General features: G+C 37.6%; 1 protein-coding gene across 5 annotated transcripts in view; it reads right to left on the reverse strand.

The window, feature by feature from the left end:
• The window catches only part of HDAC9 (histone deacetylase 9), a 1,019,027-nt gene that overhangs the window by 411,927 nt on the left and 593,233 nt on the right, over positions 1 to 13,867 (reverse strand). For 3 of the 5 annotated variants that reach the window (XM_066354138.1, XM_066354136.1, XM_066354137.1), the window contains one exon: positions 6,459 to 8,781. In XM_066354138.1, coding sequence (XP_066210235.1) covers positions 8,467 to 8,781 — 315 coding nt within the window. In that variant the 3' untranslated portion in view covers positions 6,459 to 8,466. Of the gene's footprint in view, positions 1 to 6,458; positions 8,782 to 13,867 lie in introns of those variants that run through there. The other 2 variants (XM_066354134.1, XM_066354133.1) reach the window with 1 other exon arrangement.

The raw sequence follows: 13,867 nt of genomic DNA on the forward strand, positions 1-13,867 counted from the left end.
CTTCTGTCTGGGGCTGATGCTCTGTCCATCTTGGGCCCATGCTCACTACTGAGCTATTTTTAGCACCTGAGGCTGAGGCTCCACAGAGCCATTCCTAGTGCCCAGGGCCAATGTGCTCAAACCAATTGAGCCATGGATGGGGAGAAGGAGAGAGGGAGAGAGAGAGAGAGAAAAAGAGAGAGAGAGAGAGAGAGAGAGAGAGAGAGAGAGAGAAGAGGGAAGGGGAGGGAGAAGGGGGGAAGAAGCAGATAGTCTCTTTCCTGTGTGCCCTGACTGGGAATCAAACCAGGTACTTCCACACACTGGGTCAACACTCTACTGCTGAGCCAACTGGCCAAGGTCAGAAAGGGAAACTAATAAAACAATCCCATTTATAATTATAAATAAAATACCTAGGAATAAATTTAACCAAGGATGTAAAAGACCTGTACTTGAAAAATTATAAGACTCTAAAATTATAAACTGAAAAAAAGTTATAAATTGAAGAAGATATAATGTTTATGGATAAGAATAATTAACATCATTAAAATGTTCATACTACTCAAAGCAATCTATATACTGAATGCAATTCCTATGCATATACCAATGGCGTATTTCACAGAACTAGAACAAATATTTCAATAATTTATATGCAAACACAAAAGACACTGAATCGCTACAGCAATCTTGAGAAGAAAAAACAAAGTTGGAGAAAGGACATTATCTAATATCAAACTATACTTCAGGTCCATAGTAAGAAAGTAGCACTGTACCGATATAAAAACAGACAGATATCAATGGAACAGAATAGAGAGCCCAGAAATCAACCCACACTTTTATGGTCAACTAATATTTGAAAAGGGCCTAACCAGGCCATGGCACAATGAAGAGTGTCAGCCTGGGACACAGAGGACCCAGGTTCAAAACCTCGAGGTCACCAAATTGAGCGCCAGCTTACCGGCATGAGTGCATGGTCTCTGGCTTGAGCGTGGGATCCTAGACATGACCCCCTGGTCACTGATTTGAAACCCCAGGTCACCAGCTTGAAGCCCAAGGTTGCTGGCTTGAATAAGGGGAGCCCCCCAACTGCAGCCCCCTGGTCAAGGCACATATGAGAAAGCAATCAATGAACAACTAAGGTGCTGCAACGAAGAACTGATGCTTTTCTTCTCTCTCCCTTCCTGTCTGTTCGACCCTGTTTATCCCTCTCTCTGTCTCTGTCTCTGTCCCTCTTGCTAAAAAAAAATTTTTTTGACAAAGGAAGTAAAAACATAAAATAGGGTAGAGATAGTCTATTCAATAAATGACATTGGGGAAACTGGAGAGATACGTGCAAAAAAATGAAACCAGACCACCTTCCTACACCATACACAAGAATAAACTCATAATGGATGAAAGACTTAAATGTTAAACTCAAAACCTTAAATATCCTAAAAGAAAACACAGGCAGTAAAATCCCAGACATTTCTTGTTGCAATGTTTTTTTCTGATATATTGCCTAAGGCAAGACAAATAACAACAACAAAATAAACAGATGGGACTGCATCAAACTGAAAAGGTTTTACACAGCAAGGAAACCATTAACAACATGGAAAGACAACCCACTGAATGAGAGAACATATTCAGCAACAGTACCTCTGATTAGGGGTTAATTTTTACAATTTATAAAGAACTTATAAAACTCAACATCAGAAAACACCCAAAAAAATCTAATTAAAAAATGGGCAAAGGACTTAGACACTTCTCCAAAGAGGACATACAGATATGGCCAACAGAGATATGAAAAGATGCTCAACATTTCTAATCATCAGAAAAATGCAAATTAAAACTACAGTGAGATATCATCTCACACCTATCCGAATGGCTATCGCCAATAAACCAACAAACGCGTGTTGGCCAGAACGTAGAGAAAAGGGAACCCTTGTGCAGTGTTGACAGGAATGCAGTATGGCACAGCCACTGTGAAAAGTAGTATGGGGTTACCTCCAAAAATTAAAAATGGAACTGCTTTATGACCCAATGATTTCACTTCTGGTAATATTGCCGAAGAAACTCAAAGAATTAATTCGAAATAATATATGCATCCTTATGTTCACTGCAGCATTATTTACAATAACCAAGGTTTGGAAGCAATCCAAGTGTCCATCAATAGATGAGTAGGTTAAAAAGCTATGGTGCATTTACACAATGGAATAGTATTCAACTATAAAAAAGAAGGAAATCTCACCCTTTGCAACAGCATGGTAGGACCTGGAAAGCATTATGCTAAGTGAAATAAGCCAGTCAGAGAAAGACAAGTACCATATGAGTTCACTTACATGTAGAATCTAATGAACAAAATAAACAAATAAAATAAAAGCAGACTCAGAGAAAGAGAACAGACTGACAGCTGTCAGAGGAAAGGAGGTTGCCGGGCTGTGTGAAAAAGGCAAAGGGACTAAGCAAGAAAAGAAAAAACTCATAGACACAGACAATAGTAAAGGAGAAAAGGGGGGAAGGAGAAGGTAGAAGAGGATAAAAGAATGATAAATTAAGATGGAAGGAGACTTGGTGTGGTAACACATAATATGCAGATGATGTATTATAGAATTATATAACTAAAACCTAATTAGTTTTGTTTTTTTTTTTAAGTAAGAAAGGGGAGATAGATTGCCAAATGTGCCCGACTGGGATCCATCCACAATCCCATCTGGGGCCAATGCTTGAATCAACTGAGCTATTTTTAGCAGCTGAGGCTGATGATATAGGATTTGAGTTGATGAAAATGTTCTGGGATTAGTATTGATGACTGCAGAGCAGCATGAATATGCTAAGGCCACTCAATTGTGCACTTTGAAATGACTAAAATGATGAGTTTTGTCTTATATGAATTTAATTGCAATAAAAACCAAAAAAGCAACATACAAGAAATAGCTCAGAACTTGCAAAAAAAAAATTTTTTTTTCCAAAATTGGCAAAATAATACTCGACAAATAGGCTATGACATTATCGAAATTAAAAGCGAGAAACAGCAAAAAGGACCGATATTGCTAAAGAAGGAAAAGCAATAAAATGTAGATGGAACAGAACAATATATAAGAAATATCAGTTAATCTATTTTGAAAACTATGAATCAGAGAATTCAAGAATCTTAGGTAAAAGCTATGAAAAAGCCAGGAAGTGGTTTAGGGCTCCTGGCCATCTCCAGAACACTGTTTCTGAATCAGACACTCCCGAAGGGCTTGAGAAATGTCGATTCCTGGGCTCTCTGTCAGGACAGCAGAATCAGAACCTCTGGGGGGTTTATCAGAATCTGAATTGTCAACAGCCTCCTTCATGAGGATTCTTTATGCACGTTTCAATTCGATAGCCTCCTAGGGGGTCTAGAACAAATGTCCCCATTTTTCTACTTTGCAACATTTTATACAGACTATTTTAGGTCAAAATGATTATCAAGTGCATCCTCAATAGTTCCCAAACCTTTTAAACTGCAGCATCCTAAAGTCTTAGAAACTGGAGTCTCAGAGCCTTGGTTTGGGAAGGAAGATAAAAAGGGAAGAGAAGCTGTGTGCTGGTTGAAACTTTTCTCCTTCTTGCCCCCCAAAGAGTTCATTTCAAGTGCAGTCATCTTTTTCACATGACCTTAGGACTGCCTTTGGTCAGGAAAAATAAACGCAAATTTTCACGATTGCAAAAGTTTGAACACAAATGTGTATAGGAATTAGATCTCTCATCTGTGAATTAGAAAAAAAAAATCCCTAATCTCCTAATGTAAGCAATGATTAAAAGAGAAAATTGCTTCAAATTTGTTTGAAATACTGATAGGCAAAGAGAGAGAGGGACAGAGAGAATTACTAATGAGTTCATAAATGTAGACCTGTACAAAGAATTGTTGCACAGTACAGTGTGATGGTCAAGTTTGAGAACAAGGACTCTGGTGCCAGAGTTCTTGGGTTCCAATTAGAGCTAGAGTGACATTCACTGGGTGAGCTTGACCATACTGACCTTCTCTGTTGCCCCAGTGCCCCAATCTCTATAATGGGAAAATAATTCCCTCTCCATAAAGTTGTTGTGAGGACTAAGTTAGTTAACAGATGTAAAATGCTTAGAACAACACATGGTACACTATCTGTTTGCAGTAGTTAAAAGTATTTTTGTAAACCAAGATAATCTCCCAAAGTTGTATTGCCTAAACCTTATAGCAGGGTTCGGGAATCTTTTTGGCTGAGAGAGCCATGAACGCCACATATTTTAAAATGTAATTCTGTGAGAGCTATACAACGACCCGTGTACGTTATGCATTATCCAATAAAAATTTGGTGTTGTCCCGGAGGACAGCTGTGATTGGCTCCAGCCACCCGCAACCATGAACATGAGCGGTAGGAAATGAATGGATTGTAATACATGAGAATGTTTTATATTTTTAACATTTTTTTAATTAAAGATTTGTCTGCGAGCCAGATGCAGCCATCAAAAAGCCACATCTGGCTCGTGAGCCATAGGTTCCCGACCCCTGCCTTACAGTATATAAGCTTTAAAGAAATTACTATAAAATGATAATAGAAACCTTTTTTAAATCAGTTAAGTTCTGAAAAGTCACATTCCCAATATCCTGTTTTCTTTGCTTTATTGCCACCCCACACCTTCCCTTTACTATTATTGATTATAAAGGGAACGGTAATTAATCTATCTCTCACACACCTTCTCTTGCATCTCTGAATTGCTGATTATAATTGGCTATAATTTGAAGACTTCCATTATTTATCATTGTCAACCCACAATAATATACCCAGAACTGCATGCTTTCATTTTTTAAAAAATCGCAAGGAAACGTCAAGTTAAAAATAATACTGTTGTCTATACATCTGTTCATACTAGGTTTCAAAAAAAAAAAAAGTTCAGTGACTAAATTCCTTTTTAGAACATCCTAAAGGAAAAAATGAAATATAAAACATAAAAATATCTGACAGACTGTTCTTCCCAGATCTAGGAAAAGTAGCAATCTCCATTTCAGTGGCCACTCCCACAAAGAAGGCCACTTTTCATTGCAGGAAGAGGAAATCTAATGGATATTTTTCGCAAGTCCTGACAAAATCCATTTTTTCTGAAGAAAACTTTTCAAACATCAGGTGGATACTTTGTATTGAAACAGCTACTTGATACTTTGGAAATCAAATATACAGAATAAAACCATTATCCAACTGATTTCTCCAACTCTTTTTTGAGACTATCTAGTACCTAGTTCATCTTATAATTTTATAGTCCAAGGCAGTTTTCAGGAAATTGACTAATCAAAGATATTTCCACAATTCTGACCAAATTATCAAATTTATGGCATTAGAATGATAACCTATTTTAACATAGTCAATGATATTAGCTCCAGTATTCTTAACAACCTAGTACAAGATTGTTTTGACCTATAGTAACTTTAATTTGTTTGACACTACTCAAGTTTGGATTAAAGGAATCAAAGAATATAAAACAAATATTTTTAACCTATTGCACCAAATACACAGTGACACATTATGAAATATTCTAATAAGTTTTGCCAGCAACTGACCAGAATAGGAAGAAGGTATATCATGGCCTATGGGATGTGTTTGGTCAGTTCACTTTACCTGAGTCAGGTTCCTTGTTTGTTACAACAGTATTAAATAATTATTTCCATATAAGGGGAGGCCATTTAATTACTCTTGTCTCTTTAAATTTAGGTACTGTCACTTTAGAGTTGTACGTCAGGTTCTCAGTCTAGTAGAGATATAGGTATTATCATCCATGGACAATTATTAATTTTAATAATTAGTGAGTGCTTGTTATAATCAAGGGGTTAAATAAACTTGCCTAAAATAATTTTTAAGTTGAGGAAAGTTAAGAATTGCCATCTATTTACATAAAATTTCATATTGAGAACTTAACATCAAAGATAATATATTGTGAAAAAGGCCACACTGGAAAAATAAAAATGCAACCAATTTTACATGTGTGTGTTATTTGATAACGGCTGATGTAAATATTTTAAAATCATTATTCTTGGATTTCTTATGTTTAATGGCATAAAAGTAACTGCTCAAAATAACTTTATTCTCTTGTTTCAACAAAGAATGGCGATCTATTTTGGCATATGAGACCTAGCGCATGAGCTGCGAATTCGATTCTCCATCAAGTTTACACAAAGCCATATGTATGAAAGGGGATCTTTTAAAAAAAACTTTATTTGAGAAAGGAAGAGACTTATAACAGAAGGCAAGAAGAGAAACATACAAACAATATATTTACAACACAAAACAAGAGGTCACCATCAAGGGTGTAAATTATAATAAATACAGTAGATTTTAAAAAGAGACAATTATCAATTAGCTCTAAGATTATTTAAGTCCAGCTTTTCTTTTCACTGGGTCCAGGTAGTTTCTTAATTAAATTCAAAGGCTATCAAATTCAAACAATTAACGTCCACCAACTGTACTGATGAAGCTCTCTCAAATGACATTATAAAAAATAGGTTTGTTTTTTTTTGTGATTACATATCTTTGAAGTAATATTATACAAAAGTCTGCTGAGCCGCATGTTCCTCCCCAAATAAAATGTATTTTAAAAGATGCACTATCCCTTTTTTATGAGATTGAATAAAAGACTTTAAGAAAAATGTATATTTATGAGATGGAAAAAAATATACAATTTTATCTCAAGAATGCCATATTTTATTGCAAAAAAAAGAGAGAACTGACAAAAAGTCATTTTAATCTGAAGGAAAATACTAACCAAAATGTGTTGGTAATAGGAAGTGTTATAGCTATTTGTCAAATTATCAGGATTTGCACACTATAAGGAAAAGTTTTAAAAATTTCTAACTTCTAGGTTATATTAATTTAATTCAGATGGAGACTTTTTAAAAAAGGATAATGTATCTTTAGCAGTAACTTTTTTTAAGAAAGATTTTTAAATGTCACAGCAAAATTGTAAACACCACGTGCCAGTAACATACAATTGTACAATGTCTACATTTGGCAAAACTGCTGTATCTCCTTTGAAACAGGATACTACACCTTAAAATGCCTCGCATTTAGAAATATAAATATTTTAATAGAAAAAAAAAACTTCACAAAGATTCTAGGTCAATTTGGATTATTCGTATTAAAGGGGTCTTAATACAACAAATCTTAAACTAGCTTAACCTATAAAACAAGGTAAACATATCAAAGGGGAGTATTGAAGGAAATGTTCCAGCGAAAAGCTTCCTTAACAATTTCCCTACTTGTGGTGTTATTTTCTTAGACAATAAATCAATTCATAGAGTGCCCTTTAAAAACAGAAAGAGTAAAACACTATCCTCCGTTTTTTTCCCTCCACATTCCCCAGTACATGAATCACTTGGACTTCCTGTTTCCACAAGGCATTTCCTGTTCAGCCTCATAGAATCAGTTTTCTGTAGGAGAACAGCAGGAACCTGACAAAGAACTGACTTAAATAAACAGTCTTCTGTTGCCTTCAAAGTTGTTTGTATTTTATAGCATCAAAGGACACAGTCATTCTGAAGGTGCATTATGTACAAGTCGGTTCTTTTGTTAAGCCTCACTCTCCTCATTTTTTACTTGCCGAAATGGTAGAGCATGTGCTGTGTCATTATGGAGTTATACTTATGAGATCCTAGGGAGAATGATTATAAAATATGATACACCTTATTCTTTTAAGCATGATTTTGACTTCGTATCGGGTAATAGTCATACCGTTACTGCGATTTCTACAATTGTAGGCACAATAGAGTATCTGATTGGACCATAAGGCTGCACATTACCCTTGCCAACATTTGTGTCTGCTTCATTTGATCTTTCTTGATAGGCAATGTCATCAAATAACACAAGATAAAAGTAAAATGAGCAGTGCTAGGTGAGACATAATGTAATATTTCAAATAGTGCTGTACTTTGCATTTATATATTTAAAAACACCTCTATTCCTAATATGCTCAGTTGCAATCTATACAGTAACCTAGGACTACTGGCATGGTAACCAGAACATTTCACTTAACAAAAATGAGAGAGGAGGGAAGGGGCAGACTAACTTTAACAGTGTTCAAGACTAGTATAATACATTATATACAACGATGTGAAAATGGAATTCTACATATCAAAAAGAAAATTAGGAACTTTAAGAACTAATAGAATGTTTCATTGATCAGACTGGGAAACTCTATCCAGCAGTCACTGATCTCAACAGATAAAATAAAATAACAATGAGTTCGTTTCTCTTAGATGTAATTGACGTGGCAGGCTTTGGGATGAATTTAAAGCCTATTAATTATTGGATACTTATGTAGTATAATATTAGTGTAACAGATATTTCCTTACCAGTAAAGTTTCAGTGAAGCCTTGATATCTATATAGAGATCAGTATAAAGATCTCTATATAGATATATATGTATACATTAATTAGAATTCTTGAACACTAAAATCAAATAATTCAGCGATAGGAAATAATATTCATTTACCAAAAGCTGCAGTGCATTTCATCTTCAGATAATGACTTTAATGACAAATCCTGGAGCTAAATCTTTGCCTATTACCTGTTGCATAAAAGCAGCCTGCTCCCCAGATTCCATTTCCTGGATCTGAGCATCTTCATCACTGTCCACTGGTTCCTCCTTGACCTTCACAGCCCCAACTTGTCCCAGTGTGTCCTCCACACAAGCACTGCTGTCGCTCCTAGTGCTGTTGCCACTAGAGGGCGCTCTGTCTTCCTGCATCGCCTGGTCCCCCTGAAGGTCTTCCTCTGCTTCCTCGAGGTGACTGCCGGGTTGCTTCAGTTGTTCAATAGATTTCGAAAGCAGCTAGAAGAGAGTGTTGAGGGTTCAAAATTCAGTAGTTCTTCGCGGTCACAGAGCAGTAAAATACACTTTTATTTCTAAGAGTTCTTTAACACTCTTAGAAAACAGTGGAAACGAGGTAAATGATAAACTTTTTCTATGGAAACCATAAAAATTTTTCACAAGGACAAGTTGTACTGAGTCAATTTAATCCAAATAAACCTGGAAATTTTTTCTCAAAATAGGAAATGTAATGAAAATAATGGAAAGGTAATGAAAATAATGTCAAGGTAATGAAAAATTTCCAAAAGTCTCATTTTTCTACAAATGTCAACCGCTATAAAAGACAGAGTACAAATGCTAACAGTCTTTCTTGTCCGTCTAATTTTCCTATACCTAAATGCTCAAATGATAAAACACCTTCTTATATGAACTTGTAACACATGAAAATATTGATTTTGAAATCCTGAACTTTAAAAATATGCAGGACTTACAATTTTTTTTGACAGCGCTAAGAATGTTATATGAACATATCCAAAAAGAAAATAAATATTAGGAAAGAAACAGGGCATTATTTTTTAATTTGAGAATTATTATTTAGACTTTTTATTTATCTTATAAATTAAATCACACTTTATCCTCAAAAGTGTATGAATTAACTGCTCGCTGATTTAAAAACATAACTGACAACACATCTAATTTAAACAATCGCAAAATACCATAGTATCAAAGGTCAATAAATGGGGGGAAATTCCCAGGATGATTTCATCTCACATAGGCCTTTTGTTATTTTTGACAATGACTCCATTGACTGATCATCTGCAGAACCGTGTTTTCAAAAGTGGTTAGAGTTTTCTGCTGAGTCAGTGCCCACGTAAGCAACATGCTATTATGTAATAAGCAACACACTTCAGAATATCACCACTGAAATCACGAACATAGATTTTTCTGTGTAAAATTCAAGTTCACCTCCCACTCACACCTACCTATTTTTTTTTAAAACTAAACACATGCTTTAGAGTTAGGGTATGTAAGTGTTCAAACTTTGAAGGGTGTTATAACCTCCTTAGGCATAAACCTCAAACAGCCCTGTACCCACTGATGATGCCCTTCAATTTCATTATAGAGAGAACTTCTGGAAGTTTTCATTCGTTTTTCAACAAATATTTATTGAGTGCCAACTGTGTTCAAGATACCATTCTAAGCATTGGGAAAATAGCCATTGCCCTGCCCTCATGGAGCTCATAGGTGAGGGGGTTAGAAAGGTACTAAATTGATAAATAAACTCATTCTTGATTTCAAGTGTGGTAAATGAAAAAGAAAGAAACACAGGCGTTCTAAGAGTATATACCAGTTGGAATGGAGTGGAGTGGAGTGGAGTGGAGTGGAGTGGAATGGAATAGAATGGAATGGAGTAGAATGGAATGGATTGAATTGGAGTGGAGTGGAGTGAAGTAGAGTGGAATGGAATGGAGTAAAATGGAATGGACTGCAGTAGAGTGGAATGGAATGGAGTAGAATGGAATAGATTGGAGTGGAGTGGAGTGGAGTAGAATGGAGTGGAGTGGAGTGGAGTAGAATGGTATGGAGTGCAGTGGAATGGAATGGAATGGAATGGAATGGAGTAGAATGGAATGGAGTGGAGTGAGTGGAATGGAGTGGAGTGGAATGGAATGGAATGGAGTGGAATGGAGCGGAATGGAGTGGAGTGGAATGGAGTGGAGTGGAATGGAATGGAATGGAGTGGAATGGAGTGGAATGGAAATGTGAGTTGTTAAGGAAGGCTTCACTGAGAAAAGTGTTATGTGTAGCCTGAGACATGGAAGATGATGGATGGAAAGGCATACTTAAGTTACATGTGTGGAAAGGGTGGGACAAAATGGTAAAGAGCATTTCTAGCAGAAGGCACAGTATGTGGACTGGAAAAGACGCCAAGTGCATCTGAGCAACTGAAATCCAGTGGGCTTTGAGCAGAGGAACACGGGGAGAATGACAGGATATGAAGTTGGAGACAGTGACGCAGTCTATAATATATTGAGGTTGAGAATAAGATTCTAGCAAAATGAAATATAACTTTGGGTAAACAATATATAAGACCTAAACATCACCAATCCTAAGTGAGATGTAATAAGGCTAAGAGAATATATACCAATCAAAATTCTTATCAAAGTGAAGGAGGCAAATCGAAATACTACTTTCCTTTGTGCCTACCCTTGAACTCCTGTTGTTTCTGAGCAGTCGGCATAGGAAACCATTCATCCCATCATGCTTTAAATGTCATTAAGTACTTTTTAGGAAACACTTTGCAGGACTTTTATACCAATTCTAAACGCTAATCAGCTCTTCACATCTTATAAACAAAGTACCTGGCACTCTGCTGAGACTTTGGAGAAAAAAGACAATGCAATGTTCCTGACCTTTGGCCACACCATTGAAGAATCCTATGTAATTGGCTGTTCAAAACATGTAACACCACAGAAAACAGTCAAGATTTTAATGGGAAAGTCAACAGTTTGGCTGGGACACCAAGGATGAGGACACTAGGTGACAAACACCCACTCATTCTTCAGAGATCATCAGTCAGTGCTGTAACCCGACTCTCACCATTCACCTCAGACACAATACAAGAGCAGGTGAGAGAACCTTGTTGGGGAAAAGGGAATTACCATATTTTTCGCTCCATAAGACGCATTTTCTCCCCCAAAAGTGGAGGGGAAAATGCCCGTGAGTCTTATGAAGTGAATGTTCATTTTTTTTTAGCTGCTGCGGGTTCCCGGACAACTAGAAGAGTATTTGAACATGAAAATCTCTTCTCATTTGTTAATAACAGTGCTAATGGTTGTTAATACCGCTGTTGACTTTACATTGTTGAAATATTATTGTGCTATATTTATTAAATATTTTAACACACCATTTGGTTCAGAATATTTTTATTTTTATTTTCCTCCTTATACCCCGAGGTGTGTCTTATAGTCAAGTGCATCTCATGAAGCGAAAAATACAGTACTTAATAAAAGGTATTAGACAGGTGATGGAGGCTGCAGATGCCGCTCAGAAAGACTGTCTTCAAGCAAAATTCATCTGAATGGATACTTCCTGAGCTGGAGAAACCCTCCCTTTCACGACCAGGGCTTAGCTGGCTAGCTCATGGGAGCAAAACTATCAGAGCTGGTGGGCCAAGGAGAACTGTCAGTCGGACAGACAACATGAGAGGCATTTAAAAGATCCTGCCTAGCCTGACCTGTGGTGGCGCAGTGGATGGAGCATTGGCCTGGAACACTGAGGTCACTGGTTCGAAACCCTGGGCTTGCCCGGTCAGGGCACATATGGATTGATACTTTCTGCTCCTCCCCCCCTTTCTTCTCTCTTAGTCTCTCTCTCCCCTCTCTAAAAATGAATAATAATAATAATAATAATAATAATAAAGTTCCTGCCTATAAAAACCTTTATGAGGACAAGAGGAAAAGAAAATCCATATGGTTTTGTGGTCACAGCCCAGGAGCTGAAGGCCATTCATCAAAGGTTAGAGAGCACACGAATAGTGTCCAAGAAATGCCACATCAGAAGTCCCTGCTTCCTGATGGGTGGGTGACTGCATCCTCCCCAGCTCCTGGATGCTTACAAACAGGAGCATTTAAGATAAGAGGAAGCTACAAAGACCACCTGCATGTAAAAGGGCTTCTCGTTATTATTCCTCTCCTCCCCAGTTCCACAGGCCCCTCAGTGCCTCGGCCTCCTAACCTCCAGTGGTCTTGTCCTTTGTTGAACCTTAACTTCCAACATCATGATCACACTCTAGACATGGTCTCTATCCATAACTGTACACTCACCTAATTCTCAGTTTCAGACATCACCCTTCCTTTGTGCTCACCCTCAGAAGTTCTGACTGCAACCATACCTCATCTCTGGAAGGTCCTACGCGCTACTGCGCCGACCCCATTCCCGCTGCCCATTGCCGCACTCCGCCCTTCCCCCCACCCGTTTCCCTCCTGGCTGGAGGGGCTTCCATTCTCCACCATTAAAACACACTCCCTGACATTGTATAATATTTAACTCCCTTGCCTTTTCCCTTGCCTTTTCAAAATTAAGGCTTTAACCTTGGTTACTAATAAATCTCTGCCAAACCCAAGCAGCTGAATAAGCTAGGAAACAAATAAGCAAACAAATTGCAATCATGCTGAGTGTTTCTCTACAAATTGATGATCATAATCCTCAAATGGGCCCTTGCGCTTCCTGGCAATCCTTCTCCATTTCTCTAGTTAATTTACTCCTGCTCTTTCGATGGCTATTTCAGACTACCTCCCCTCTCCTCAGACTTCTAATATCCAGACCTTTTCCTCGCTCCCTGCTGATAACTTTGCTTTTCATTTCACTGAGAAAATAGAAGCATCAGTAGAGAAACCCAACTGTCCCATTCACCCTCCTCTGGTTACAGGGAAAGCAATGTCTTCACTCCAATCTCGGCCAACGTCTTGGCTGAATGCCCCCCTCTCTCCACTCCTGCAACTACCCACCCACCCTCCGGCACACATTCCCCTCCCTGCTGGGGCATTCTCCTTTGCACACAGTCAGTCTTTTCGTCCCTCTTACATAAAGCCTCCCTAAACCCTCCTCCCCTCCACAATCATCAAGTACCATCCTTCACAGAACTCCTGGAGTACCCTCTCTTCATTGTCTTTATTTTTCATTTCCCTTTTGCTTTAAAATTCACAACAAGGAGGTTTTTATATGCACTATTTGATGGAAATAGTGTTCTTGTTACAGAAGTCAATAATGACTGCATAAATGCCAAGTTCATTGGCAATTTAAACAGTGTTAATAGGTGTTAGTGAAAGTGAAACATTTTAGACAGGAAAACAAACACCATCATAGCACAGCATCTTTAAAATTAAGAGATTAGGGCCTGACCTGTGGTGGCTCAGTGGATAAAGCATCAACCTGGAAACACTGAGGTTGCCGGTTCAAAACCCTGGGCTTGCCTGGTCAAGGCACATATGGGAGTTGATGCTTCCTGCTCCTCCCCCTTCTCTCTCTCTCTCCCTTTCTCTCTCTCTCTCTCTCTCTCTCCCTCCCTCCCTCCTCTCTAAAATGAATAAATAAAAAAAAATTT

The sequence above is a fragment of the Saccopteryx leptura genome, chromosome 12 (assembly GCF_036850995.1).
Source record: "Saccopteryx leptura isolate mSacLep1 chromosome 12, mSacLep1_pri_phased_curated, whole genome shotgun sequence".
NCBI lineage: Eukaryota > Metazoa > Chordata > Mammalia > Chiroptera > Emballonuridae > Saccopteryx > Saccopteryx leptura.